General features: G+C 53.4%; 8 protein-coding genes across 8 annotated transcripts; 4 read left to right on the top strand and 4 right to left on the bottom strand.

Annotated features, from left to right (window-relative positions):
* Window positions 1-155: 155 nt before the first annotated feature.
* Window positions 156-1,689, bottom strand: B0H64DRAFT_315906 (putative cysteine protease ATG4; the record flags this gene model as incomplete). The annotated part of the gene is made up of 4 exons (XM_062800264.1): window positions 156-543; window positions 598-822; window positions 884-1,052; window positions 1,107-1,689. 4 exons carry the CDS (start codon window positions 1,687-1,689, stop codon window positions 156-158), a joined length of 1,365 nt encoding a protein of 454 aa, XP_062664976.1.
* A 624-nt stretch (window positions 1,690-2,313) lies between these two features.
* B0H64DRAFT_383666 (uncharacterized protein) lies at window positions 2,314-5,214 on the top strand. Its single transcript, XM_062802966.1, has 3 exons — window positions 2,314-2,854; window positions 2,909-4,415; window positions 4,469-5,214. The coding sequence occupies exons 1-3, from the start codon at window positions 2,731-2,733 to the stop codon at window positions 4,941-4,943; spliced, it is 2,106 nt and encodes a 701-aa protein (XP_062664975.1). The 5' UTR covers window positions 2,314-2,730; the 3' UTR covers window positions 4,944-5,214.
* B0H64DRAFT_383663 (histone H2B-like protein) lies at window positions 5,151-6,273 on the bottom strand. The gene is made up of 3 exons (XM_062802965.1): window positions 5,786-6,273; window positions 5,625-5,696; window positions 5,151-5,568 (listed from the first exon to the last, which is right to left on the bottom strand). Exons 1-3 carry the CDS (start codon window positions 5,946-5,948, stop codon window positions 5,390-5,392), a joined length of 414 nt encoding a protein of 137 aa, XP_062664974.1. The 5' UTR covers window positions 5,949-6,273; the 3' UTR covers window positions 5,151-5,389.
* Window positions 6,274-7,968: 1,695 nt separating this feature from the next.
* B0H64DRAFT_383660 (histone H2A) lies at window positions 7,969-8,955 on the top strand. The gene is made up of 3 exons (XM_062802964.1): window positions 7,969-8,265; window positions 8,381-8,673; window positions 8,727-8,955. The coding sequence occupies exons 1-3, from the start codon at window positions 8,210-8,212 to the stop codon at window positions 8,783-8,785; spliced, it is 408 nt and encodes a 135-aa protein (XP_062664973.1). The 5' UTR covers window positions 7,969-8,209; the 3' UTR covers window positions 8,786-8,955.
* On the bottom strand, window positions 8,956-9,979 carry B0H64DRAFT_383658 (uncharacterized protein). The gene is made up of 5 exons (XM_062802962.1): window positions 9,719-9,979; window positions 9,528-9,660; window positions 9,381-9,459; window positions 9,278-9,319; window positions 8,956-9,218 (listed from the first exon to the last, which is right to left on the bottom strand). The coding sequence occupies exons 1-5, from the start codon at window positions 9,739-9,741 to the stop codon at window positions 9,196-9,198; spliced, it is 300 nt and encodes a 99-aa protein (XP_062664972.1). The 5' UTR covers window positions 9,742-9,979; the 3' UTR covers window positions 8,956-9,195.
* A 371-nt stretch (window positions 9,980-10,350) lies between these two features.
* On the top strand, window positions 10,351-12,523 carry B0H64DRAFT_353321 (uncharacterized protein). Its single transcript, XM_062801509.1, has 4 exons — window positions 10,351-10,901; window positions 10,963-11,307; window positions 11,362-11,754; window positions 11,814-12,523. Exons 1-4 carry the CDS (start codon window positions 10,659-10,661, stop codon window positions 12,108-12,110), a joined length of 1,278 nt encoding a protein of 425 aa, XP_062664971.1. The 5' UTR covers window positions 10,351-10,658; the 3' UTR covers window positions 12,111-12,523.
* A 671-nt stretch (window positions 12,524-13,194) lies between these two features.
* Window positions 13,195-16,090, bottom strand: B0H64DRAFT_422097 (amino acid transporter; the record flags this gene model as incomplete). The annotated part of the gene is made up of 12 exons (XM_062805552.1): window positions 13,195-13,501; window positions 13,599-13,809; window positions 13,865-13,953; window positions 14,012-14,513; window positions 14,578-14,686; window positions 14,741-14,782; window positions 14,839-14,866; window positions 14,932-14,997; window positions 15,066-15,243; window positions 15,302-15,428; window positions 15,504-15,584; window positions 15,817-16,090. The coding sequence occupies 12 exons, from the start codon at window positions 16,088-16,090 to the stop codon at window positions 13,289-13,291; spliced, it is 1,920 nt and encodes a 639-aa protein (XP_062664970.1). The 3' UTR covers window positions 13,195-13,288.
* A 1,461-nt stretch (window positions 16,091-17,551) lies between these two features.
* B0H64DRAFT_383635 (uncharacterized protein) lies at window positions 17,552-21,825 on the top strand. The gene is made up of 4 exons (XM_062802961.1): window positions 17,552-18,677; window positions 18,753-19,334; window positions 19,414-20,409; window positions 20,498-21,825. The coding sequence occupies exons 1-4, from the start codon at window positions 18,051-18,053 to the stop codon at window positions 21,404-21,406; spliced, it is 3,114 nt and encodes a 1,037-aa protein (XP_062664969.1). The 5' UTR covers window positions 17,552-18,050; the 3' UTR covers window positions 21,407-21,825.
* The last annotated feature ends 1,276 nt before the right edge of the window (window positions 21,826-23,101 follow it).

Below are 23,101 nucleotides of genomic sequence, written 5' to 3'. Positions count from 1 at the left end.
CCTACCGGGCAACGCGATGCGATCGCCGTTTAGCCATGCCTCTGAGGACTAACAAACGCCTCAACCTTGGCGAGCGCGGTTAACCAAACAACGAAGCAACACATCCGTACAGTGCCAGGCAGCCGGTATATCCGGCGTGCGCATGCCGGATAGCCTTATTGTTCAAGAACTGTGTCCGCATCGTCGTCGTCACTCAGAGTTTCCACTTCGTCAATGGCCTCAGCTCGGGCCGCGCCCATACCCCGCGCCGGGTCATGGGGTGAAACGGTGATGATGGATTTTCCCTGCACGTGCTTCACGGCACTCTTCCACATATCCCAGTCATCCTCGTCCTGTATTAGGAACCCGATCAGCATGCTAGGGTCCATATCCTCAACGTGAAGAGATCGGAGCCGCCGAGTGTGGCAGGAGTCTAGCTCTTCTGCCGTATAGTCATTGGGGTTCTCGCGATACCGGAGGGTTGGCCTGGGATGGTGAGGGTCGAGGTAGAATAGCCACTGCCTCTGGACACCAACGAAATAATGTGAGGACGAAGGGCGTCCCCTAAAGTAGATTAGCAAAAAAGACAAGGGTTCTAGGGTAGGGAACATTGCTCACCCTGCAATACCGATCGACTGTTCCATCTGTAAAGTAGAAATCAAAGCTTGCTCATACACTTGGTTGATCTTGTCAATGCCCAGTCTCGTGCATACTAAGATCAAGGTCGGATGGAATGTCTCGCCATCAGGCTTAGCAGTAGCCAGGAAGCTGTCTTCATAGACATCAGGGAGATCACCTGTCGAGTATATCCGCAACGGGCTCCGGTGTTGGTCCGCCAGAGCTCTATATATCGTTAGCGGTGCCTCGTCCTCGCTCCAAGGCGCCTTAGCGTGGTATGGCCTACCGGATGCAGCGCGCTGTCGCTGATGGCCCGAACCACTCTCCAGGGTATTTCCCACAGGCAACCGCTCCGTGTTTTACGAAATTCTGTAAGGAGTACGGGGCGCGGGAGTCGTCCGCAAATAACGCCAGGATCTCGCGCTCGGCGCCAGGGTCGGTGGTCCGCCTCCAATCTAGCAGCCGCTAATTAGTCCAGAGCTTCGGAGAGGGAGTATATGGCAGCTCACCGCGTCCCAGCCGTGAAATCAACAGCGCGTTGGCTAACAGGCTCTGGCCTGACCTAATCATGCACCCCCAACCTGTGTCGGATGAAAACCCCGTCTGGTCCCCAAACGAGGTCTTGAGGCGCATTGCGAAGGACAATGTCGAAGCCGCCTTAGGGTCCGTGGACCTTGGGATTGTCTCGAACCCGGTCCGGTAAGTCATCCATATCCGAGATTCGAAGTCATCTAGAAAGGCGGGAGGCCAGCCACTGTCTTGGCTGGGATATTCGTATGCGAGCGACGAATCGAAGCTGCTTGCGAGTGAATCGGGCGGTGTGTCGAGAACCTGCTGATTGCTTGGATTAGGGGCCACAATTGGAGCTGGTGCAGCCGTTGTCGCCGTAGTTGTGCGGTCGGCGGGCGGGGTGCCGGTGGTGGGCGGGGATGGTGTTCCAGATACATTTGCGGCAAGTGTGTACGAGCGGCCGAGACACCAGACCGGTTCGTTGGAGTCCCGGTCGTTGATTGGCTCCGGGTCCCATATCTTCTGCAATATGCGGCGACTTACGCGGCTGGCTTCTGCACCAACCGCCATCGCGACCTCCATCGCATTCGCTAGCCCGGGAGACGCGCCCGAGGCGGCGGACTGCCAGCCGTTGTTTCCTTGCCGATGTGGGGTCATTGAATACAGCGTTTTCCGACTTTGGGTGAACTTCTAACGAGGTGTAATGAACGGACGCGGAGGATGAGGGAATGGTGAAGCCGCATGCGGCCGTTTGAAGGACGGCGGAGTTCACCAAACGCGGGATGGCTTGTACAAGACGATCACGCTTTCGACGGTATTATTGGCCGTAGCGTAAGTAAAGAAATATCTTGCGTTGTGAATGCGGGATTTGAGGGACCCGAGCGCAAAGATGCCAGACGTGAGAATCGAATCGTTGGAGTGTACGTTTCGAAGAAGGTTAAGAAGATGGTAAACCGGATGGAATGGTCTTGGAGGCTGCGCGGCTGGGTATGTCATATGCTCCCGGCCCCACCTCTCCACTCCTTACCTCACGAAGGGAATCCGCCACTCCACCAAGGCTTCCGCTGCCTCCCCACCCCGGTCGATCACCCGGCCGAGAACCTTATCGAGCTTATCCAGCCTTGGTCTTGCTTCGCCCAAGAACCGACAGTGGCCGCACCCAAGTGGAACTCATGGTGATATTGCAGGAAACAGGTCTCGGCGGTTTTCTCTTCAAAAATAAATGTTCTTTTTACACTACTATGCTGGTTATCCGTACTGTTGCACCATTTCCCGGCTTTGCTTTGGGGTTGTCTGCTCTGTCAAAAGTCGCCTTTGCGAAGTGTAACCCTAACCCTCACATTTGTGGACCAGCCGGGGGTGAGTGGGTGACTCCCCCGGCCAAGGTCGCTGGTCAAACACATACTTCGAGTTTTAGCCACCACCTACCAACAACCCCAGGCCTGTCACGCCTATCTTGCGAAAACCAAAACGCATCTCCCGGCGGTGGTGTCGTTCTGCTCGCAGCTCTGTGATCAACCGAGCCGCCCGGTTTGCAGAAACCAACCCTACAAAACACAACCAAATCAGCAAGTTCCAACCGGCCATTTTGTATCTGGCCGTTTGGTCCAAAACTACACGGCCATGCCGCCCAAAAGGGGCAAATGGCCTTCGGGAGCCAAGGCCCCACGTGGTCGGCCTACAGCACCTCGAGGCAAGTTGCGAGACTTCTTGCCCGTAACTGCCAATACGGGCCTTCAGTCAAACGGTAGGTCAAGGTCCCGCCCCCGCTAATCAACCTCGGATGCCTGACTGTGAATAGGATTTTCAATGAAAGATGAGGCGAAGCACACGGCATCCCATCAGTTCTCTTCAGCCTGGCCCTCGGGAGATGCCCATCTTCGGCAGAAGCCCGTCACATTTGTGAGCGCCGGGGTTGTTGAGCCTCTCAAGGAAGAAAGGCCATCTGACGATACGCCAGCCTCCGACATTCCCGAGGAGCCTTTGGGGGATCCCATAGGGGCCGCTGCCGCCGCCGCCGAGGTGAAGAATGTTGAGAATACTAACACAGGGGCCATTCATGCCGAAACCGCTATCGAAACCACACTCGAAACCATTGGACAGCCCTCGTTGACCGAGCTTCTAGCACAACAACCGTCAATTGATGAGCTAGTCCAACCGTCAGAGACGCAAGTAAACGAAACTGCAGATTTGTTTTTCTTTGATCTTGCAGAGGATGAGCCCATGATCGATCACACCTTCCCGCCTCCAAAGATCCCAAGCCCAAGGTCTTCGTTCTCTGGATCCGATTCAAGCGAGGAGATCATTCTCTTCAAAGGTCGTGCCACGAGTGGTCATAAAGCCGCTGAGAAAAACAAGATCATCGGCTCCGACTCTGTAACCGCACCCTCCGTGAAGTTGACGGAGCACAAACCCAAAGCAACTATGGGCGGTGGTTCAAAGAATTCGGTTTCTCAGGCCGTTACACATCAATCTCGGTCTTCCCGTACGCGGTCACGGTCTCGGCATAAGCGTTCGCAGGCTTCGAATGTCGTGGTAAACGAAGACGAGGACGCGATATTGGCTGATTACATCGCCAACATGGCCGCAGACTCGGACAATGACTACCCTCCGAGTCAATTCCAGTCCACCGCTGGCCGACGAGACCTTGGCGGCGACGATGATGCGGTTGATTTCGGATCTGGCAACGACAAGTCACCAATAGACGACAATGCACAAAACAATGAAGGGGAGGGGTCTCGAAGCTCTGACCTGAGCGATGCCGATGTGGACGACGTTATGAGTGATGACGGCCAGAAAGACATGGAAGCAGATATGGACGACGAGACACTTGCCCGACTTCTAGCCAAACAAGAAGATCTTGGCATGGGTAGCGACGACCTTCTGCTTTTCACAAGCTCATTTGGCAATGTCAATGATAAAAAGGCACGCGGAAAACGCCCGGCCAACGCAGGCCCGAGCCGTGGTTTACGTGAACCCGCCAGTGCTACCCAGGTTGCGGACGCGCTCGACAGTTTGGATCTTGCCGACTGGGGCCAACTCACCGGGCAGACGCGCAAACGGCGCAGCAAGCAAGCCCCCAACTTTGATGTGTCTGACTCGGATATCGAGGCGATCTTGAACACTGGATATCATCGAGACCGTGAACGAAAGAAGAGCCGCAAGTTGGCACGTGAAGCTCTTCGTGCCCAGGGGCTGTTGGGGAAAAACACCGATCCTGATGACCTGCGTGTCAAGTATCTGTCAGGCATGAAGTTGGATGATATGAAACTTGAGTTAACTTCCTTCCTTCTCAGCTCGGCGGAACGGTAAGAACTTCTTGGCTTTTTGCTGCCGCTGCATCAAAACTAACAATACCCAGTCTCGACTTCCCCCCGCTCGACAAGCAAGCACGGAAGATCCTCCACGAGCTTGCGAACAAATTCAATGTTAAGTCGCAATCCATTGGGAAAGGCGACCAACGCCGTCCCGTACTTTACCGGACGAACCGAACCTTCCGGTACACGTCGACTGGGGCTGAAGAGGCAACCAGTCATGTCAACAGAGCGGCATCGCACATTCACCGTAAATACTTCCACCGTGTCGACGTTAAGGGCCCCAGGACCGAATTCCCCAGAAACGCGGGTCGAGAACGGTCCGGGCACAAGGCACTCGCACTCCGGGAGGGAGAAATCGTGGGGGGCTCGGTCCCCGAGCTTGGCCAAGAGAACAAGGGACGCAACATGTTAGAGAAGATGGGCTGGAGCAAGGGCATGTCTCTCGGCGCGCTGGACAACCAGGGCATATTGGAGCCCGTGGCACAAGTCATGAAGCGTTCCAAGGCCGGCCTCGGATAGCCTGATCAACCCCAACATTACTGTATATACCTATGTATGGTTGTAGCTGGTTTTGAAGAATCTCCGTTCGTCGTCCCACCGCACGAACGCGATTCGAAACCCAACTGACAGAGATTGTTACTTTGGCGAAGCGCGCATCGCAATGTGCTGGGCGTGGTTGCAAGCATTAGTAGCACGATCACAAGCGGCAGGATTGGAACCGGGTGGTTGGTCATATGCACGATTTCATTTCGCCCGAAACCCTGATATCAAGGCATGTATTGTACAACCGCAAACCCCATAACCATGAAAACATTGCCCCCAAAAAGCAGACCATCCGTAACGCGTTGCATTAAGAGACTCCAAAGGGCGTGTGTGCCTTGGCCAGCCTCGTCATGACTCCCAAATGCCAAGCAATCCCTGTGCCCTAAGAGAAAAACGAGAAAAGCAAAACCCGAGTCCGTCGTTTATTTCGTGCTGGACGAGTACTTGGTGACGGCCTTGGTGCCTTCCGACACGGCGTGCTTGGCCAGCTCACCGGGAAGGATGAGGCGGACGGATGTCTGGATCTCGCGCGAGGAAATCGTCGACTTCTTGTTGTAGGCAGCAAGCTTGGAAGCCTCAGTGGCAACCCGCTCGAAGATGTCTGATCAACGCGTTAGAAGGCAGCCAATGCATGCGGCGAGACAGAACAATACTGACCGTTGACGAACGAGTTCAGGATGGACATGGCACGGTTGGAGATACCGGTGTCGGGGTGGACCTGCTTGAGGACTGGGAGCTGTCAGTGACCCATCGAGTGGAGCGAGCCGGGCTTGGAGTTGGCTCGACGCGTGCAATCGCGTCAGTGCACCAAAACTCACCCTTGTAGATGTAGGAGGAGTAAGTCTCCTTGCGGGCCTTGGTCCGCTTCTTCTTGTCGCCCGAAGGCGCGGTCTTCTTGCCGGCATCCTTCTTCTCGGGAGCCTTGGAGGCGGTAGCCGGGGCCTTGGAGGCGGGCTTCTTGTCGGCGGCCTTGGGGGGCATTTTGAATGTTTGAGGATTGGATTGACGATGAAAAGTATGCGATGCGACTAGAAGTCTTGGATGAATTTGACGATCGTGTTGACGTGGATGTTGCGAAAGAAAGTTGGTGGATGCAGGAAGAATTGCAGTTGGCGAGGGGGACTGGGCTTTTTGTAGCTGGACGCGCCTGTCAGGAGTGGCTCTGCTGATTTGGGGGTGACCGCGCGAAAAGTGGGGACCTTCCTGCCGGCGACGTGATTTGGCGAAAAATACACCCTTCTGGGGACGGCACAAAGAATGACATGAGGTGACGCGATGGCCCAAGCGCCACAACACGTCCCAATCTGGCTACTCTTCGAGGTCGAAAGTAACCGTTCCCAAGAATGCCAACTTTCTCGCGATGGTGGGTTGAGAATCAGCATGCTCAAACGGGTCCCCGCATCCGTCCCTCGCCACGCCACCCAGAATGCACAACAGATGGCCTCCCGCGCTTCTGAAGTCCCCTCACTAATTATCACGAGAAGAAGGGGCAAGCCCCCAAACACACAATGTTAATCCTTCCCCAGTCTTGCATTGGAGTGAAACAACCAAAGCTCAAGGGTCACCCACCGTTGTCGTCCGGCGTAGACGATTTGACCACCAACGTGCTTGTGAAGCAGAGCATATGTGCTATATCCTGCGAAGTGCCGAACACTCTGCCCCCGAAATCTCATGCAAACCCCTCGAGGATTCAGCGATATCATCGTCCTCTCGTAACATCACTGGTAGCATCGCAGTGCGGGAGTGAAGCCCCGTCTCGTTCTCGCCTCGTTGATTCGGCAGGATCAACATTCGTCCTTTAAGTTACTTACTTGTACTGTGTATTTCTGTACACTACCTCCGCCTTTCCCTGTTGGTGAGATCACGGCGGAGGAAAGGTAGGGGCTCCCAAAGAATCGCAGGGGATATCCCCCCCCCCCCCCCAGTCAAACTCGACGCCGAAGGAGGGTCAACACCATCAGCCTTATAATCCCCATGGAGAACCTCCCAGCCTGATTGGTCGTCGGGAGTTCAAACACATTTCCATACGCTCCCAAGACCTGGGGAACAGCCACCAGGCCCGGTGACGCATGGCAGACGCAGGCAAATAAGCACTGATATCGGGAAGAGCCGCATGGAGTGGTACCCGAAGCACTCCGGCCCCGCCTCGTACCGATCCCGGGGCGGGAGAAGACCCCAGTTCTGTCCTGCAGGATGAGGTTCACTCAATATCGGTGTCATGGGCTCAACATCCCTCCATTTTGTAAATTTCTTGACTAGAGGCCGAGTACCGATGTCAGATGCAAAGTACAAGGCACTGTATCTTAAAGGCCCTATAGAGCCTTCGACATATGAAATCAGTGAATTAGCCGTGCTCAAAGCGACGACCAAAAATGTGGAGGATCAAAGCCCGAAACAAGGTTCCGCGAGTGCCAGGACCCCACGAAAGGGGTTGCAGAAGGCTTCACTCATCACACCAAGATGACTGGGAGACGCATTGGACGTGCCAAGCCAAGGGTTGTCTTAAACAACAGTGATGAGGCGAGTCGGCTCGTCAACGGGATCCCTGGTAACTAAACAGCCTCCAGGATGGCCCTAACTGGCGAGCCAGAAGATGACATGAACCCGGGAGCAAAACCGGTCTTTGCATCACCTACAAAGTCGAACTGGGCAAGTTGATGAAGCAACTGAATCAAAATCAGTCAGCCAACAATATTTGTCGAACCGGAGAGGTGGAAAAGGGACGTGGTCGTGATTGCGCTTCTGCTGGGATCAAATCAACCATGCTTGCTCGACCTTGTTGTGCTTGGGAGCGGGACCCGACTAAAAAAAAAAATGGTTCTGGTGCAGGATTATTTTCTCGCCCATGGGCCAGTTCGCGTTGGGGGCATTGATCTTAAAAGGTTTCAGGCGGAGCACGTCAGATCCGCCCCACACCCAACCAATCATGTGGACCCTGTATCGCTCGCTCCAGTTTTCTTCCATGCCGCGAGTAATCGCGCCCCGATGCACACAACCATTTCGGGACTAGCTCCAACAGCTGCGATCAACAACCTGAGAAAGGCGCGAGTGATCCGTGATCTCGCACCCTGACGCGAAAACTACTTAATTCGCACATCCCCCACCGCAGCTCAACTTCTTCCAACCCCCAATCCACAAACTTCAGCTCTCTCATCAATTACTGTATCCACGCATCGAGATTTCTCTCGCTATCAATCACACATCCTTCCACGCGAATTTTTTTCACGAAACAAACCATCAACATGACTGGCGGCGGCAAATCCGGTGGCAAGGCGAGCGGTTCCAAGAACGCGCAGTCGTAAGTGTCCTTTGACATGCGCTCGCGTCCTGTCCTGGTCTTGGTTCCCAGGAACCCGGCCTTGGTTACTCGGCGCGTTTGTCATCCTACAGTTGGCTAATATTTCGTTTGATAGTCGTTCTTCGAAGGCTGGTCTCGCGTTCCCCGTCGGCCGTGTCCACCGTCTCCTCCGGAAGGGCAACTACGCTCAGCGTGTCGGTGCCGGCGCTCCCGTCTACCTGGCCGCTGTCCTCGAGTACCTGGCCGCCGAAATCCTGGAGCTGGCTGGCAACGCTGCTCGCGATAACAAGAAGACCCGTATCATCCCTCGCCATCTGCAACTCGCCATCAGGAACGATGAGGAGCTGAACAAGCTTCTCGGACACGTCACCATCGCCCAAGGCGGTGTCCTGCCCAACATCCACCAGAGTATGTTTTCTCTCCAGACCGCCTCCTGGTACATCTCTAACATTTTGCTTCAGACCTCCTGCCCAAGAAGACTGGTGGCAAGGCTGGCAAGACCTTGTCTCAGGAGCTTTAATTTTTGTGGCTGTGTTGTTTGCTTTTTTCTTTCTGGTCGGCACGCTGGGTTCATGATATTGGGGTCACGGTCTCGGGTCATCGGTTGCTTTTTCGCGTGTTTGGGCTGTACATTAATCCATGATGGGCATGGTCATGGTTATGAATGAGAATATCCTCTGAACATCCAATATTGGTTCCAATTGTAACGCGCCTGACCTTTCGACATGAACGCGCCAAAATCCCATCCTAGGGGCACTCATGGCACAGCTCCATCTCGATTCCACCCATCTCTGCGAACAGGATGGGACGTAGCAGCGTCATGGCGGGATCGCTGTCAGATAGCTCTGGACCAGATAGTACCTCGATATTCTATTTCACAATGCTTCTGAAATCATATGTACAATCCATCTCCGTTTCAGACCAGTTTCATTAGAACTTGAGCGGCGGCGGGGCTTTGGGAAACGCATGTCAGCTGGTAGCACAGATGATTTGTGGTGGGGGTGTAACTCACGATCCAAATGAGGTGCCTGAAGGTTCCTTTCATACTTGGATCCTGCAAGGGTTTGTTAGCTCTATAAAGTGTTGGTTCAAGGCGCAATCATTCAAATGCGCACCTCCTGGGGCCGTCGGATGGACGTAAGGGTCCGGATGCTTCCACTTCTCCAGCAACTTCTCCGTCTCCTTGAGTAGTGCCTGCGCGTCTTCCATGTCAGCCTCCTCTAACTTGATGTTCACTCGTCGAAAAAGGTGCAGCTGCGCACCCGTTGCAATCTCGGATCGCTGACGTCCCGGTTCTTCTCGAACAGCGAGCGGATGTAAAGCGCCTGGCCACGCCAGAGATGGCGCTGTACCGACCAGTCCAGGGCGAGCTTCAAAGAGCGGCGGTAGAGCGACCTGGGTTGGGCGTCAGCAAAGTTCGGCCGTCGAATCCTGGTATGGGTGTGTCACTGACAGTGCAGCCTGCCTCGACGACATGGTGGGCGGCGTGATTTCTGCTATGTTCTCCCGCGACAGGCCCTCTTGCGGCGTTCCAAGGCCCTTCGATGGCCGTGTTGAATATCAATTGTCACTCCCAAATACCGATCCGTGCCGGTGCCGGTCGAATTGCGGGGCGACACCGGTGATAGTTGGGCTCGTGTCGCGACTTTTCAAGTGCTTGCTTGGTCTGCGTTGAGCTCAATTGTCGAAGTGGATTGGAAGAGCTCCCGATACACTTTCTGCCTGAGGATGCAACAGACGCCAAGAAATGGCCATGGCCCCCGCCGTCAGTTCAAGGTTTAATTGTGGGACCGGAGCGGATCAAGTTTAGTCCCAACGCAAGGTCGTCCCGTTGAGGCCCAGACTTGAGGCCTGAGGCAGCACTTCCCTTGCTCACTTCCAACGCCCACCGGCGTTCCGTTCCAGACTGCCGAGCCCTGCGGTAGCCGGATACCCTTCCTTGCCTTGGCACGCTCGGCAAGGTACCTGAATCCCTGTGTCCAAGCGGCTGCAGGCTGAGGTCACCAGACCAGTTGGTGCGGCGGATGCTCAATGGCGTCGGCAGCGCCGCTCCCAGCTCCCCGCAACCCTGACACGATTTGAGGCTGGGATTCTGTTTCCGCCAACAAGCTCCTGTGGCTATTTTTTTCTCCCCTCGGTTCTGTAAACGGCGCATTCAGACGCACTGCTGCCTTTTGTTTATCCGTTTTCCTTTTGTATCAACCAGATCAATTGTGCTTCGCCTTTCCCTGCTTCTCGTCTCCTTAAACGTGATTTTGTTTGCGCTTTGCCCAATACGAGCTAGTTATCGACGCTACTGCAGATCCTGAAGCCGAAGCCGACCCGTTCCGCCGCAACCTCGAATTCCCGCAATCGCTGTGCGCAACACCAGACCCTGCTCAAACACCGCCATCATGCTGTATCGAGGACTCCGGCTTGCGGCCCGCGCCGCTCCCAGACTCACGCTCTCCAACCCGCACTCGGCACTCCGTCAGCTCCCTGTGCAGTTCCAACATGTGCGAACCTACGCCGACAAGATCGTCAAGGTGCCAACGATGGCCGAGTCGATCAGTGAAGGCACTTTAAAACAGTGGAACAAGTCTATTGGCGACTTCGTCGAGCAAGATGAGGAGATTGCCACGATCGAGACCGACAAGGTATGCACGGTTACGTTCGTTCCAGGACGTATCGAGAGACTCACGCGCTGTGCTATGCTAGATCGATGTTGCCGTGAACGCCCCAGAAGCTGGCGTCATCAAGGAGTACTTAGCGAATGAGGAAGATACCGTTACCGTGGGTCAGGACTTGGTGCGCATCGAGCTCGGCGGTGCGCCGTCGGGTGATAAGCCTGCTGCGACGGAAGCGAAGGAGGCACCCAACGAGGCGACACCCGAGACCCGACCGGAACAAGATAAAGCCCCGGAATCCAAGCCGCAGGAAACGAGACCAGCTGCACCACCCGCACCCCCGAAGGAGGAGCCTACCGCGCCGAAGCAGCCGAGCAAACCCGCAAAGGCGGCCGCCGAGGCACCCGCCACTCTGGGCAGCCGCGATGAAAGGAGGGTAGGTCGTTAACACGTCCTCCCGCTGCGCGCTGCGCGCTAACAGGTTATGTAGGTCAAGATGAACCGGATGCGTCTCCGCATCGCGGAGCGCCTCAAGCAGTCCCAGAACACAGCGGCGTCCCTGACGACCTTCAACGAGGTCGACATGTCGGCGCTGATGGAGTTCCGCAGCAAGTACAAGGATGAGGTCTTGAAGAAGACTGGCGTGAAGCTAGGCTTCATGAGTGCCTTCTCCCGCGCTTGTGTGCTTGCCATGCGTGATATCCCAGTCGTCAACGCGTCGATTGAGGGCCCCAACGGCGGCGACACCATCGTCTACAGGGATTATGTTGACATCAGCGTTGCCGTTGCGACCGAGAAGGGTCTCGTCACCCCGGTTGTGCGCAACGTCGAGTCTCTAGACCTAGTTGACATTGAGAAGTCCATCGCCGACATGGGCAAGAAGGTATGTAACTACATCCCCACTCCCGTCCTGCGATATCGCCTCTGATCGTGGTGCAACAGGCTCGTGACGGCAAGCTCACCATTGAGGACATGGCTGGCGGTACTTTCACCATCAGCAACGGGGGTGTGTTCGGCTCCCTACTAGGAACCCCCATCATCAACCTCCCCCAGAGCGCGGTTCTCGGCCTCCACGCCATCAAGGACCGCGCCGTCGCCGTCAACGGCAAGGCGGAGGTGCGGCCCATGATGTACATTGCCCTCACGTACGACCATCGCCTGCTAGATGGCAGGGAGGCCACGCAGTTCCTGGTGAAGATCAAGGAGTACATTGAAGACCCTCGCAAGATGCTCCTCTGAAAGTTGGCAAGGGTCAAAACTTCATTGTGAAGGGGCATGAAAGATTGGTCGCCCATGATGGAAGAGAGCGGTGACACTGGCCTGTATAATACAAAATTGCTGAGGGGTACACTGCATCTTGGGGGCGTTTTCCGTTTAGAGATGGGCATGTCTGTTTTGTACGTCGCAGCGCATATTGATGCTGTGTTCGGTCCATGTACTACAGCAAGCCTCGCTTCTCTCCGGCTAGTGGAATAGTCCATGCCAGCGAGCCATTTGTTATTCCGATAGCCCTTGACGTCTAGTCATACACCTTGTTCTCGCCCGCCGAACGACTTCCCTGGCAAATGAAGCCAGGGCGTTTTTGGGGGCCTCTGAGCTGTCAGCTTTTAGCCAGTCCAGTCTCGAATCCACGGTTGCGCTTGGTTATCAAATATGAGTATCTTGTCGTGTGCTCGGGTTACAAACAAAACCATGGTTTAAATCATGGTATAGGAGAGGCTTCCTTCAGCCTTGGGTTATTATCCTATCACCCTAAATACAACCATTAATAAGTTGGTATCGGAGTAATCAAGCCGTACCTAGTATATAGAGGAGGTATCAAGGAAAGCCCAGGTCTTAGTCGGCATCAACCAAAACCGAGTAGCCTGTCGGTAGTTCCATAAAAACCTTGCTTGTAAGAATAATAAATAGCCTGACAACGGCTCGGAGGCTGACTATGGTCTTCGTTTTTTGGTCACGCACCCATCCTACTCGCAACATTGCTGTCGGAAAATCAAGTACACGCTGTACCGTGTGGACTCGATTCTGGTTGTACTTGCTCGACTACATGTAATCGGTCGTGATTTATGAAATTTGGACATTAGGGTGGACACTGGTACCCCGATATACATGGGATGAATTACAAACGCGGTCGTATTTCGTCATTCGGATACATGTACACGTAGGCATCGTGATCCCCTCGATCTAGAAGCGAGCTACCTGGTAGCACAACCTAGGTTGCTTGGGGAAAATTACACATCGTATTCGCGGTAGTCATCGGACGACGGCAAGGCGAATCACGAAGTAGTCAAACGCAATATTGGCGAGAATGGAAACAGACACACAACACCTCTCTAAATACCCAGGTAGGCAGTGTGATTTCTACAGTCAAATCTAATCAAAAACACACAAACAGGAAGATGGTGGACTCCAACGCTCTATTTCATCCATACCCAAATCCACTCCAAGAAAGTGGACATGTTCTCTCGCGTAAACCCAACGTCCGGGAATTCGAGCCTGCCTTTGCGTTTCGGACTGGTTGCCTGCACAGTGTTGCTTAGGTCGCCGGACTTGTCAGTCCACCAGTCAGAGAACCTCAAGCCGTGCTTCCGGAGGTTGTACCCCAAGATGAGAAGTAGGAATGTCGGTAGCTGTAGGAGTGATACGTGCTTAGCCCGTGGCATGCCGATGGGGCGGGTGGAGGGAGGGTGGCTCAAAAGAGGAGTTGGGGTTCGGACCCAGACTTACGCTGATGTATGCCGACACAAACTTGCGCACATTGAACGGCTCGAGGAAGGCGGCCACACCGTTGAACAGAATCAAGATAATACAAGCCACCATGCCGTAGCAGCCTTTCAGCCACTGGCCGTGGGACTTGTATGGATACAACGGATGGTCGCGGTCATAACTAGCCGCTTGGGATTCAGACGCATTCCCGTACAACTTAGCGTCCTCGAGTCTAGTAGCACGATTCGTCAGATATTCCGCGGCATGTCATGGCGTGACGAGCTTACGTTCGGAAGAAGTATAGGTAGGTCGCGCATATGGTGGCGTAAACAACGAGGCACGAAACCGTGCTGTTATTTGCGAGCTCGTCGAGTCGCTATTGCTACGAGTTAGCCGTGATCCATCCGTAGAACGGAACGGGGAACACCACCTACCGCACCGGGAGCGCCGGAACGCCCCATGTAAGCCACCATCATCAGGGCGCCGGTAACTAGGACGGCCCTGACGGGCACGCCGGATCTACAGGCTCGTAAACGCTTTGTGATGAATTCCGGCCCGGTCTGTCCGCGCAAGGCGAGCGTATGCAGAACCCTCGTGGCAATATACATGGAGTTGATGGCGCAGGTAAAGGCCGAGAAGCAAAAGACGGCGTTGAAAAAATGAGCAGCGTTTGGCATGCCCGCCTCCACGACTGCGATGATGAAAACCGAGCGGGCGCTCACAGATGACGCTTTGCCGTTGATGAATGGATGATCCATCGGTACGACGAACGAAGCCGTTAGCATAGCAATGGCGTAGAGCGTGATGACGCGCAGGTTGATCTTCCGAGCCGCCATTTTCATACTTTCCACGTCGGCTAGTGCTCGGCTCTCTGCGGCGGTGGCGGCAACAATGTCCATCCCAATATACGAGAATAGGACGCTGGTAAATGTTGTCCTGTAACCGAACGATGGGCAGTTGGTAAGCAGAGACGCTGGCAAAGGGAAGATATTTGACGTACCAAACACCAATAAGGGTTCCGAGGGAGCCGGTAATAATGTGGGTGGTCTCAAGGTTCTCGTCCTTGGCGATGTAGGCCGGGTTGAAGAATGAATACGGGGTATTCCAATCTTGACGACAGTTAGTGACGGCACATACATGTTGCGACACCAGCAGTCACGTACAACGTGTGCCCAGTGGCTCCGTGTGGTACGCATCCCCGCGGGCTGTTGGGGGTCCCATCAGTACTATAGTCTCATACACGGGAACTAGCAGGACTAACGTTGAACGATAGACAAAAAGAACATCATCTGGTGTCCCAGGCTTCGTTAGAAAATACTCTGGTCGGCACTGCCTGAGATGAGTGATGACATACCATGATGAGCATGACGATGAACATAAGCTTGAAACATCCGAAAACATACTCAAGCTCCCCGAACACCTCCAGGCAATCACCAGTCAGCATGCAGCGGTGTCAGTGCACTCTAGTACCGGGGTTAGAATACGTACTCGGACTGGAAACATATTGAACGTCACGACTAGGACCAGGAATACCGAGATCCACACGGCATTATCCACCCGTTCGCCGGTTTCCCAGCTCAGGAATGTTTTCCCGTCGTCGTACCGGAACTTGATAGCGTTTGAGAGGGCGACTAGTTGCTGTCCTGCGAGGACGGCATATGCGAACCTTTCGACGAGACATAGGTTAGCGAGCGCATGGTGTCGGTGGAATCGAGACTCCCAACCAGTAGATCCAGCCGACGGCGAAACCGACGCCGCGACTGATGAAGCGACGGGGGAATTCCATAACCGGGGCATTGACAGGCATCAGCGCGGTCATCTCGCCCAAGCAACTGATCACCGACGAAATGACTAGTAGGGTGAGAAGGTCAGTGATATTACCCCCCTACGTGGCCAAACAATCCAACCACTTCACCGGTTACTCACCCGTTCCCATGAGAATGTAGGCCACAACAGCGCCGCCCGGTCCGGCACTGGCCAGCGATCTTCCGCTCCCGAGAAATAGACCTGTATGGGTGGTACATCAGAAGAAGCTCTACCGACTCTCGGTCCGGCGTATGGATAGTACCGTTTCCAATTGTCCTGGCGACGGCATGTTAGCAGATGTCGATCAACACCTACGGGGTCAATGAACTAATTGGCTTGACCATGACTTACCCTGAAAAGGCGATCATCTTGAATGGGACGGCATCACGTCAGTGCACTCGCCTCCAAGTCGGGGAGTTGCTGTTGCGCTTACATTGATATGACGCTCGTGAAGTACCCGCCTGTTGTTGCGTAATCATGCCCAGGTTAGTAAAAATGCCATCGTCAAGCCTAGGCCGGGCAAGGTAGGTAGCGCGCTTCATATGGGAGCCATACCAAAGACTGTCGCTACGGAACTCGCGCTTGTCCTCCGGAACTACGGGTTCGTCGAAGCCGTGGAGCGTGGCCTCGCCATCGGGCTGTGGGCTTTGATGGCCTACATGCTGGTACACTTGCGGGTTTATGGCTTCTGGCTTCTCGTAATCCATTTTGTTGACGGGGCTTGCGTATCACTGGCAGTATCGCGGTGTTTAAAAAACGGTCTCGCCTTGAACGCGAGCAAAGCTGGTCACCCAGCAGCAGCAGGGCAAGCGGGGTGGAGTGGAGGGGGGTCTCCGGGAGAGAGGATTATGTATATTGGAGAGGATAATAGTTCCAGCACCGTAACCCGGCTTCCTCGCGACATTGCCTCACCACCAACCTTGCTGCGGTGCATCGCGATCGGCCACGGGTAAAAATAATAGCTAATCAGAGGTCGAGGTCCCTCTGCACAGTCTGCCCAGCCGTGCGGGACGTGGTTGATTGCCGTCTTCAGCTCGGTTCCCCGCCCCTGGTATCCAGCCCCCGAGTGTGACGAGCCACTGCTGCTACCCTCCTCGGCAGGCTGCCGGTGTGTAGTCCCATGCCGTGTGCTACTCGCCGAAGGATGGGTCGGCCGAACAATGGCCCATTCTTACCACACGCCTTGTCTTTTGCGGTGGGTGAAGCGCTAGTATAGTGTGGCTTGAGGGGGTGAGGATTGCGAGGGGAAGGAGTGTTCACCTTAGGTACGCTAGGAGGCGCAGGCAAGCCAGCCACCTTTTCTACAGTCCGGCATCAACACGGTGAGTAGCCTGTAAAAGTGTACCAAAGTAATATCGACACGGGTTGGCTGTTTTACGACACTCGTGGCATTCCCGGGACCTCGACTCTCAATCAACGCACCACCCCAAGGCGCGGTGAAGGGGTAGGGTCACTCGGGTGTCGAACCAACCCTCCCTAGGTAGGTCGGGGGAAATAATGCAGTTGCTTTCCGCAGAGACAAGACGGGTCATGTGCGGTAACCGATGCGCATGCCCGCACCATTCATCTCAAGATATGGCGTAAAATAACTAGGCACCGAGAGCTGCTCCTCGCTTGTCCGACATCAAGAAAACGGGAAAGCTGCTCAAAGAGGAAGAACATCACTGGGCCTTTTCCAAGTCCGCCCCGCACAAATGTCACCTCGACATCTTTTCTGTCCCATAAACGTTCCTTTAAAGCTCAGACTGGTTGCCCAACCCCGCCACTGTGTAACATGAGTTTAAACAAAAGCTTGGCTCAGCCTGTCGGCTCCAGTGCAGGCATGAAGAGCGTTGGCGCCAGCCAACTTTAGGACAGTGAATTCGCACCGTACCCAGAATGCAACCGCACCTGCACGTAACCACGCGGCACTGGGAGATAATGGCTTTCTGGATCCCGCAAGGCTCAGCCACTGATCGCGCATCAAATGCCAATGTCCTCGCGTACAGAGCCATATCGTCGCGCATTGTGTCCTGTCGCACGCCGCGAGCCAACGTTGCAACTCAGCCACGTCGGCCAATGACCAAACCCGAGCGGCTGAGAGACGGCGGAGCAATATTCTCAGATAGTCTGCTGGGCCCTGCCACTTGCTTGAATATCATTCCCACCGGACGTGAGGAGAGAGAGGTGGGGGGGGGGGGGGGGGTGGAAGGGGTACCTGAAGGGATGGAGTGGGAGTTTTGAGGGTGCAAGCCGCATCGCTGCGAAACTCGGCAGGGTTAGCCGCTCCCAGGCACGCGCACGATTACATTCCCCTAACTTCACACATTCCGGCAATTCAAGTTCCTTCTCACTGAACGCCCCTTTAACCTCGTGCCTATCGCGGTCCCTCGTTACCTATTGCGGTTCCTCGACAGCCCGACTGACCTGGTCGCCCCACCAAGGGTCGACACCCGCATCGCCATATGGAATATTAACTAGACGGGGAGAATCAGATACAAGAAAAGAGATAGAAGAAGCCGGAGGTGAGAGAGGCTGGCGGACGCCGAGCCCGTGAGTTTCTCACTGGCGGCGCCCCGCACCCCCGCACCGCCCGCGAGACGGCACCGCCAGTAAGTAAGTATCTCCTGCAACTTACTACTGGACGGCGAGATCGCGGGGGCGCCGCCCCGAACGGTGTCGCACACCATGGCCGCGCCGACACCGTCTTCGCTCTTCCTGCGCCTGGTCAACACCTGGCGACTCCTCGCCCTGCGAAGCGACGTTGATGACATTGTGCTGGAGCTGTTGGGCCGCTTCTCGCTCGAGAAGATATACGCTGGCGCCGCTGATCGGGACGCTTACCAGCACCTGGTTATCACCTTGCTCGCCCAGCTCAAGGCCATTTTCGACCTCCAGCGCTTGACTATTCCGTCCGACACAACCCATGTCGGATGGTACCTCGGCTTCCTTGTTAGCTGGGAGGTCGCTTTGCGGTCCGTTGAGCTCGCCCTCCAGACCGTCGCCGAGGGTCGCGAGTATCTTTGGGAACACCGGCAACTACGCGACAGGTACTTGGCCGAGTTCCTTCTCTCCGCCCTCCGCGTCCTCACCCTTCACCCGAAAGCTCCCGCGAACCAGCGCACGAGGGATCGACGTGAGCGTTTCGCGCGTATCCACGGAACCTTAGAGCGGGTCTTTGACAGCTACCCGGGCCCTAAGTCGTTTCTGCTAGAGGTGTGCAAGGAGGTGACTGGCCAGCTGCATATCGACCCCGATGCCCTCGCTCTGCCCTCGAGGTTTCGATCGGAACTCCCCCCTTTGACCTCAGAACTGGTACGGACCACCCATGCACACCGCATCGTTTCCCCTTTTCAAGTGGCCAATGATGATGGGCTAACACTTGCCCAGTATCCCCTCCCACCCTGTTTACAAACAGCTTCAGTCTCCGAGCTAGCTCCCCCGAATGGGTTTGGTAACTGGCTGGCCCAATTCCTGGCCCTGCGTGACGTGTCGCAGTTCGTCATCGCCGCATCTATTCAATATGCGGCAAACGGAGAAACACGGGATATGCGTCTCCAGGCGTCGTCTGCTAGGGCCCGGAACGCGGTTCTGACGGCCCTCGACAACTTGCGCACACCCCCTCACTTGTCCAGGGTAGAGATGGTCGCGGCGTTCAGTACCCCCTTCCGCATCATCCTCCCCGATACGCTCGACCTTTCCCGCCGCGACGCTTTCGGGTCTCGAGTAGATGAGTGTGAGCTGGACGCCTTGGACAGCCTCGGTACGAAGCTCAAGGAGCGCCAGATCACCCATCGTGTCAGCGACAGAGAGATGGTGCACAACGTCTCGCAGATCGTGAGAAATCTCTTGCTCCAAGATGACCCCGGCGGCTCCTTCGCTCCCACCCGACCCGGCCTCTACGTGGTGAATTGTCCTGGATGCCATCTTACCGGGGCTTCCCAGCTCAGATCATTGGGCATCCAGCTTCCGGTACGTTTTGTCCCCGGCTTTCGAACTAGCACAGCTCTCCTGCCGACTAACATGTTTATTTCCTTCGTTTTCTTTCAAGTTGGACCCCGTGACCACGGCCGAGATTCGTCTTCCGCAAAACTCAACATGCGTGACTTGCAGCGAGGCCGTCACCATCGCCCGCGAGGTCCCGACGGTGCGGCAAACCTGGGAATTGGTGGAGTCCCTTCGCCCGGATGCCGACACCATCAACGTGGAGCGGCACCTACCAACACAGTTCCAGTTAGGGCCGCCAAAACAAACCGAAACAGGCGGCCTATTCACTCCTGGTTACGGCAGCAACGTGCCGAACATCTCACACGAAAAGCCCCGCCAGCCCGAGTCACATGGACCGTCCCATCCTACAAAGCCAGAACCACCAAGCCCGATGCTGGGTGATACAGGCAGTACCGGTTACCTAGGCCCCATATCTCCTGAATCCTCGTCCCCTTATCAGCCACCTAGACATCTCCGGAGCGAGCCTTCACGCCCCGACGTATCGCTTAATCATGGGAAGAAGGCTCTGGAGGAAATGGAGCATACTTTCGCGCATTTGGATGCTAGCTTTTTGACAGACCCGCCACCCTTCTCGCGCGATTCGCCGGCCCTTCGCAGGCAGATGGGGGTAGACGAAACCCCTTCAATCCATACCCCTCGAACAATTCCCCTCGCCACGTCGGTCGAGAAGGGGAAATCCAGGTGGAAGTTAAAGTTCACTGGGTCGAAGAAAGCCCCAGCGGGAGCCTCTGGTGACTCGAGTTCGCTCTCGTCGACGGCTTTGGAGGCCCAGAGACTGGAAGAGATATCTCTCTCTGGTTTGCTTAGCGCACAGAAGGGCCATATCAGAGGGAAGCACTCGAAAAACATCAACGTTCATCTTTCCCACAGCTCGGCACTCGCTCTATTCTGGACGCAACTTCTAATTCACGTATGGGATGTTAGCACATCACCGCCGACCATGGTGAGGGCGATCATGTCGGAGAGCACCTGCATCCTTGCGGCCGTAGCAAGGATGCGTCTAGCTTACATCATTGGGACCAGGGACCAGCGACTGACGGTACGATACGCATGCACCCATATACTCCTCCTTGCCCTCTATCGCAAGCGCCCTGTCTCTTGGGCGTAGACTGACATGCGCGCTGTAGCTACGGATCGTGAGCCTATCACAACCAACCGAGCCTGTCGTCGAGTACCGAATACCATCCTCTCTTTGGTGCAAGAGCATTGCGATTGATAAACAAGAGAATTATGTGGTGGTCGGGTTCGAGAACGCGACTGTTCGCTTTTTCAACGCAAGGAACCCTGATCAGCCCCGAGAAGACCGCCTGCATGCCGTCCTCCACCAAAATTGCCGAGGGTGCCCGTCTGTAGACACCCTGACCTTTTCCAACGACGGTTTAGTGCTGCTCGCGAGCACTCGAAACCCCAAAACTGGCCTAATCCAGACGTACTCGTGGCGTTTTCCATTTCACGCCTTCCAGGAGCTCACCACGTGCCGGTACCCAGTCCCACTTCACGAGTCGGAAGATAACGGCGTATCCTCGGCATTATTTCGTCCAGGGCTCGACGGCGAGGAGAATTTGGTCTGCATCACCACATGGACTCAATCGGGTACTCCGGTGTTGATCCAGCCGCAGGATGGATACAGGAGCGAAATTCGAACGGATATGTCTGGCCGTCACAGCAAGCTGGGAAACCGCGTACAGTGTGCTGCTTTTTCGCCTTCGGGGAAAGAGTTGGTCATGGTCAACGACAAGGGCCACGTCTTCCAGGTTTCTAACCTCAACTCTAGTCCCATGGACGTCCGCCGCATCGCATCCTCCAGGGAGCTCACTACCAAGTCCGACTCGTTCGCCATGTCGTTTATGAGCCTGTCGGATGAGGAATATATCGTGCTTGCATGGGCAGACCCATCGAGGGCTGCCGGTTGGATAAGAAAGATCCCCACAGTATCTAGGGTACGCTGTTATTTATTTTTGTTGCTTATGCGATTCATATTGCTGACGATCCTTCTTGAAAGAACCTGTTTGGGGTGGTGGACACCCCAGGGCTAGTTTACGAAGCAACATCCATAGGGGCAAGAGAGCACGCTGAATACGCAAGGTTGCCTATCGAACTCGCGGCGGACGAGAGGGCATTGGCAGTCTCAGGTAGAGTGGATAAAGGCCTCGGAAGGTCTACAGAAACCTCAAACTAGCTAATGAGATTTCAGGAGACAATAAAAGTACAGAATTGGGAGTTGTAGTATATACATTGTAGCTTATATAGTGTAAGTACATATAAATTGACATTTTCTATAGGTTATATAGAAATAGTCCTGAGTATTATAATAGTAGGGTTATATACTATTAAACTAATTATAAATTAGATATAGAAGCTCTAAGAACATTTATTATTCTATATTTAGGTACTAAATATATATAGACTTTATATAGTATAAGAGGATAGAGAAGATAAGGTAGTGAAAACCCCAGCTTTAATTAACAGCATAAGGTTAAATATATAACTAAATCTTAATTCTAGACAAGGTCCCTTAGGATTAGCTCTTATTAATCCTAATATATAAGGAGCTTAGTATATAAGAAGATCTTAAATAGTAATTAAATTAATTATTACTCATAAATTGCCTGTCCTTTAGTATTATAAGCTTCTCTCTAATATAATATTTAACTATATGCTGAAAGGTCTAGCATTTAGTTAGTATTAATGATACTAGTTATATTAAATTTAATATTATAGGCACCAAGTAAGTAATAATAGATCAGGGAAATGTTTTTATAAACTTTACTTTCTAAATTATCATATTGTAAAGGTTTTCAATCTTTATATTATCTTTTGCTAGGTATAATACATTTATTTATATAGAAAGTAGTCATTTCTAATACTATTAAACTAGTGTAAAACGCTCATTTGTAGAGGAGATTAGATGTATATATCTAGGGCGAGGATATCTTTTATTTTTCCGTTTCCGTTTGCACGCTGCATTTTCCGAGTATATAATAGGGCTACTCTAGGCCTCCCCTTTTGAGGGAGACAAGCAAGACAAACAGAAAAATCACCACTTTTTGACAACGCTGTCTCGCCGTGCAATTATGAACTGTCTGAGTGCATGACTGAAGGTGCCTACTAGAGGGCCCGACATATTGTTAATTACATTTAATAGTGTTGCGACCCTTTCCCTGAGCGCGACAATTCCAGCAATTTCTTAACTTAGTATCTTAACAGTTGGTCTAGCAGTTTAGTTTACAGACAAGGTTATTCATTACCTGTTTGCTATATATATAGTTTAATATAATAAAGTATTCAAAGCCTTAGTTATAAATTTAGGAGTATCTCTAGCTATTATCCTACTTTATTATATATAAATAAAGTAGTTTACAAGTTAAATATTATTTACTTATTTTTAACAAGACTTTTCAACTGTTATAAATGAGAGGTATATCTTTATAATTATAATCTATTGTTCTATATATTATTAATGTTAATTATATTTTAATACTATTATATAAAATTATAGAAGGTATTTAGATATTCAAATATAGTACCAGGTACTAATTACTCTAACTAGAATATGACTTATAGTATAATTTTAGTTTTAGTTGAGTTTTTATATTTGTTTCTATAGAATCTAGGATCCTATAATTTAGAGGACAGCAACTACTTCTGTTATTTATTAACATATATAGAAGTAAGTCCTATTTCTACAGCTATAACTATATCTATCCACCTAGTAGTTAGTTAATCCTTTT

The sequence above is a fragment of the Chaetomium fimeti genome, assembly GCF_033439085.1.
Source record: "Chaetomium fimeti strain CBS 168.71 chromosome Unknown B0H64scaffold_1, whole genome shotgun sequence".
NCBI classification, from domain to species: domain Eukaryota; kingdom Fungi; phylum Ascomycota; class Sordariomycetes; order Sordariales; family Chaetomiaceae; genus Chaetomium; species Chaetomium fimeti.
This window is presented reverse-complemented; position numbering and strand designations above follow the sequence as displayed.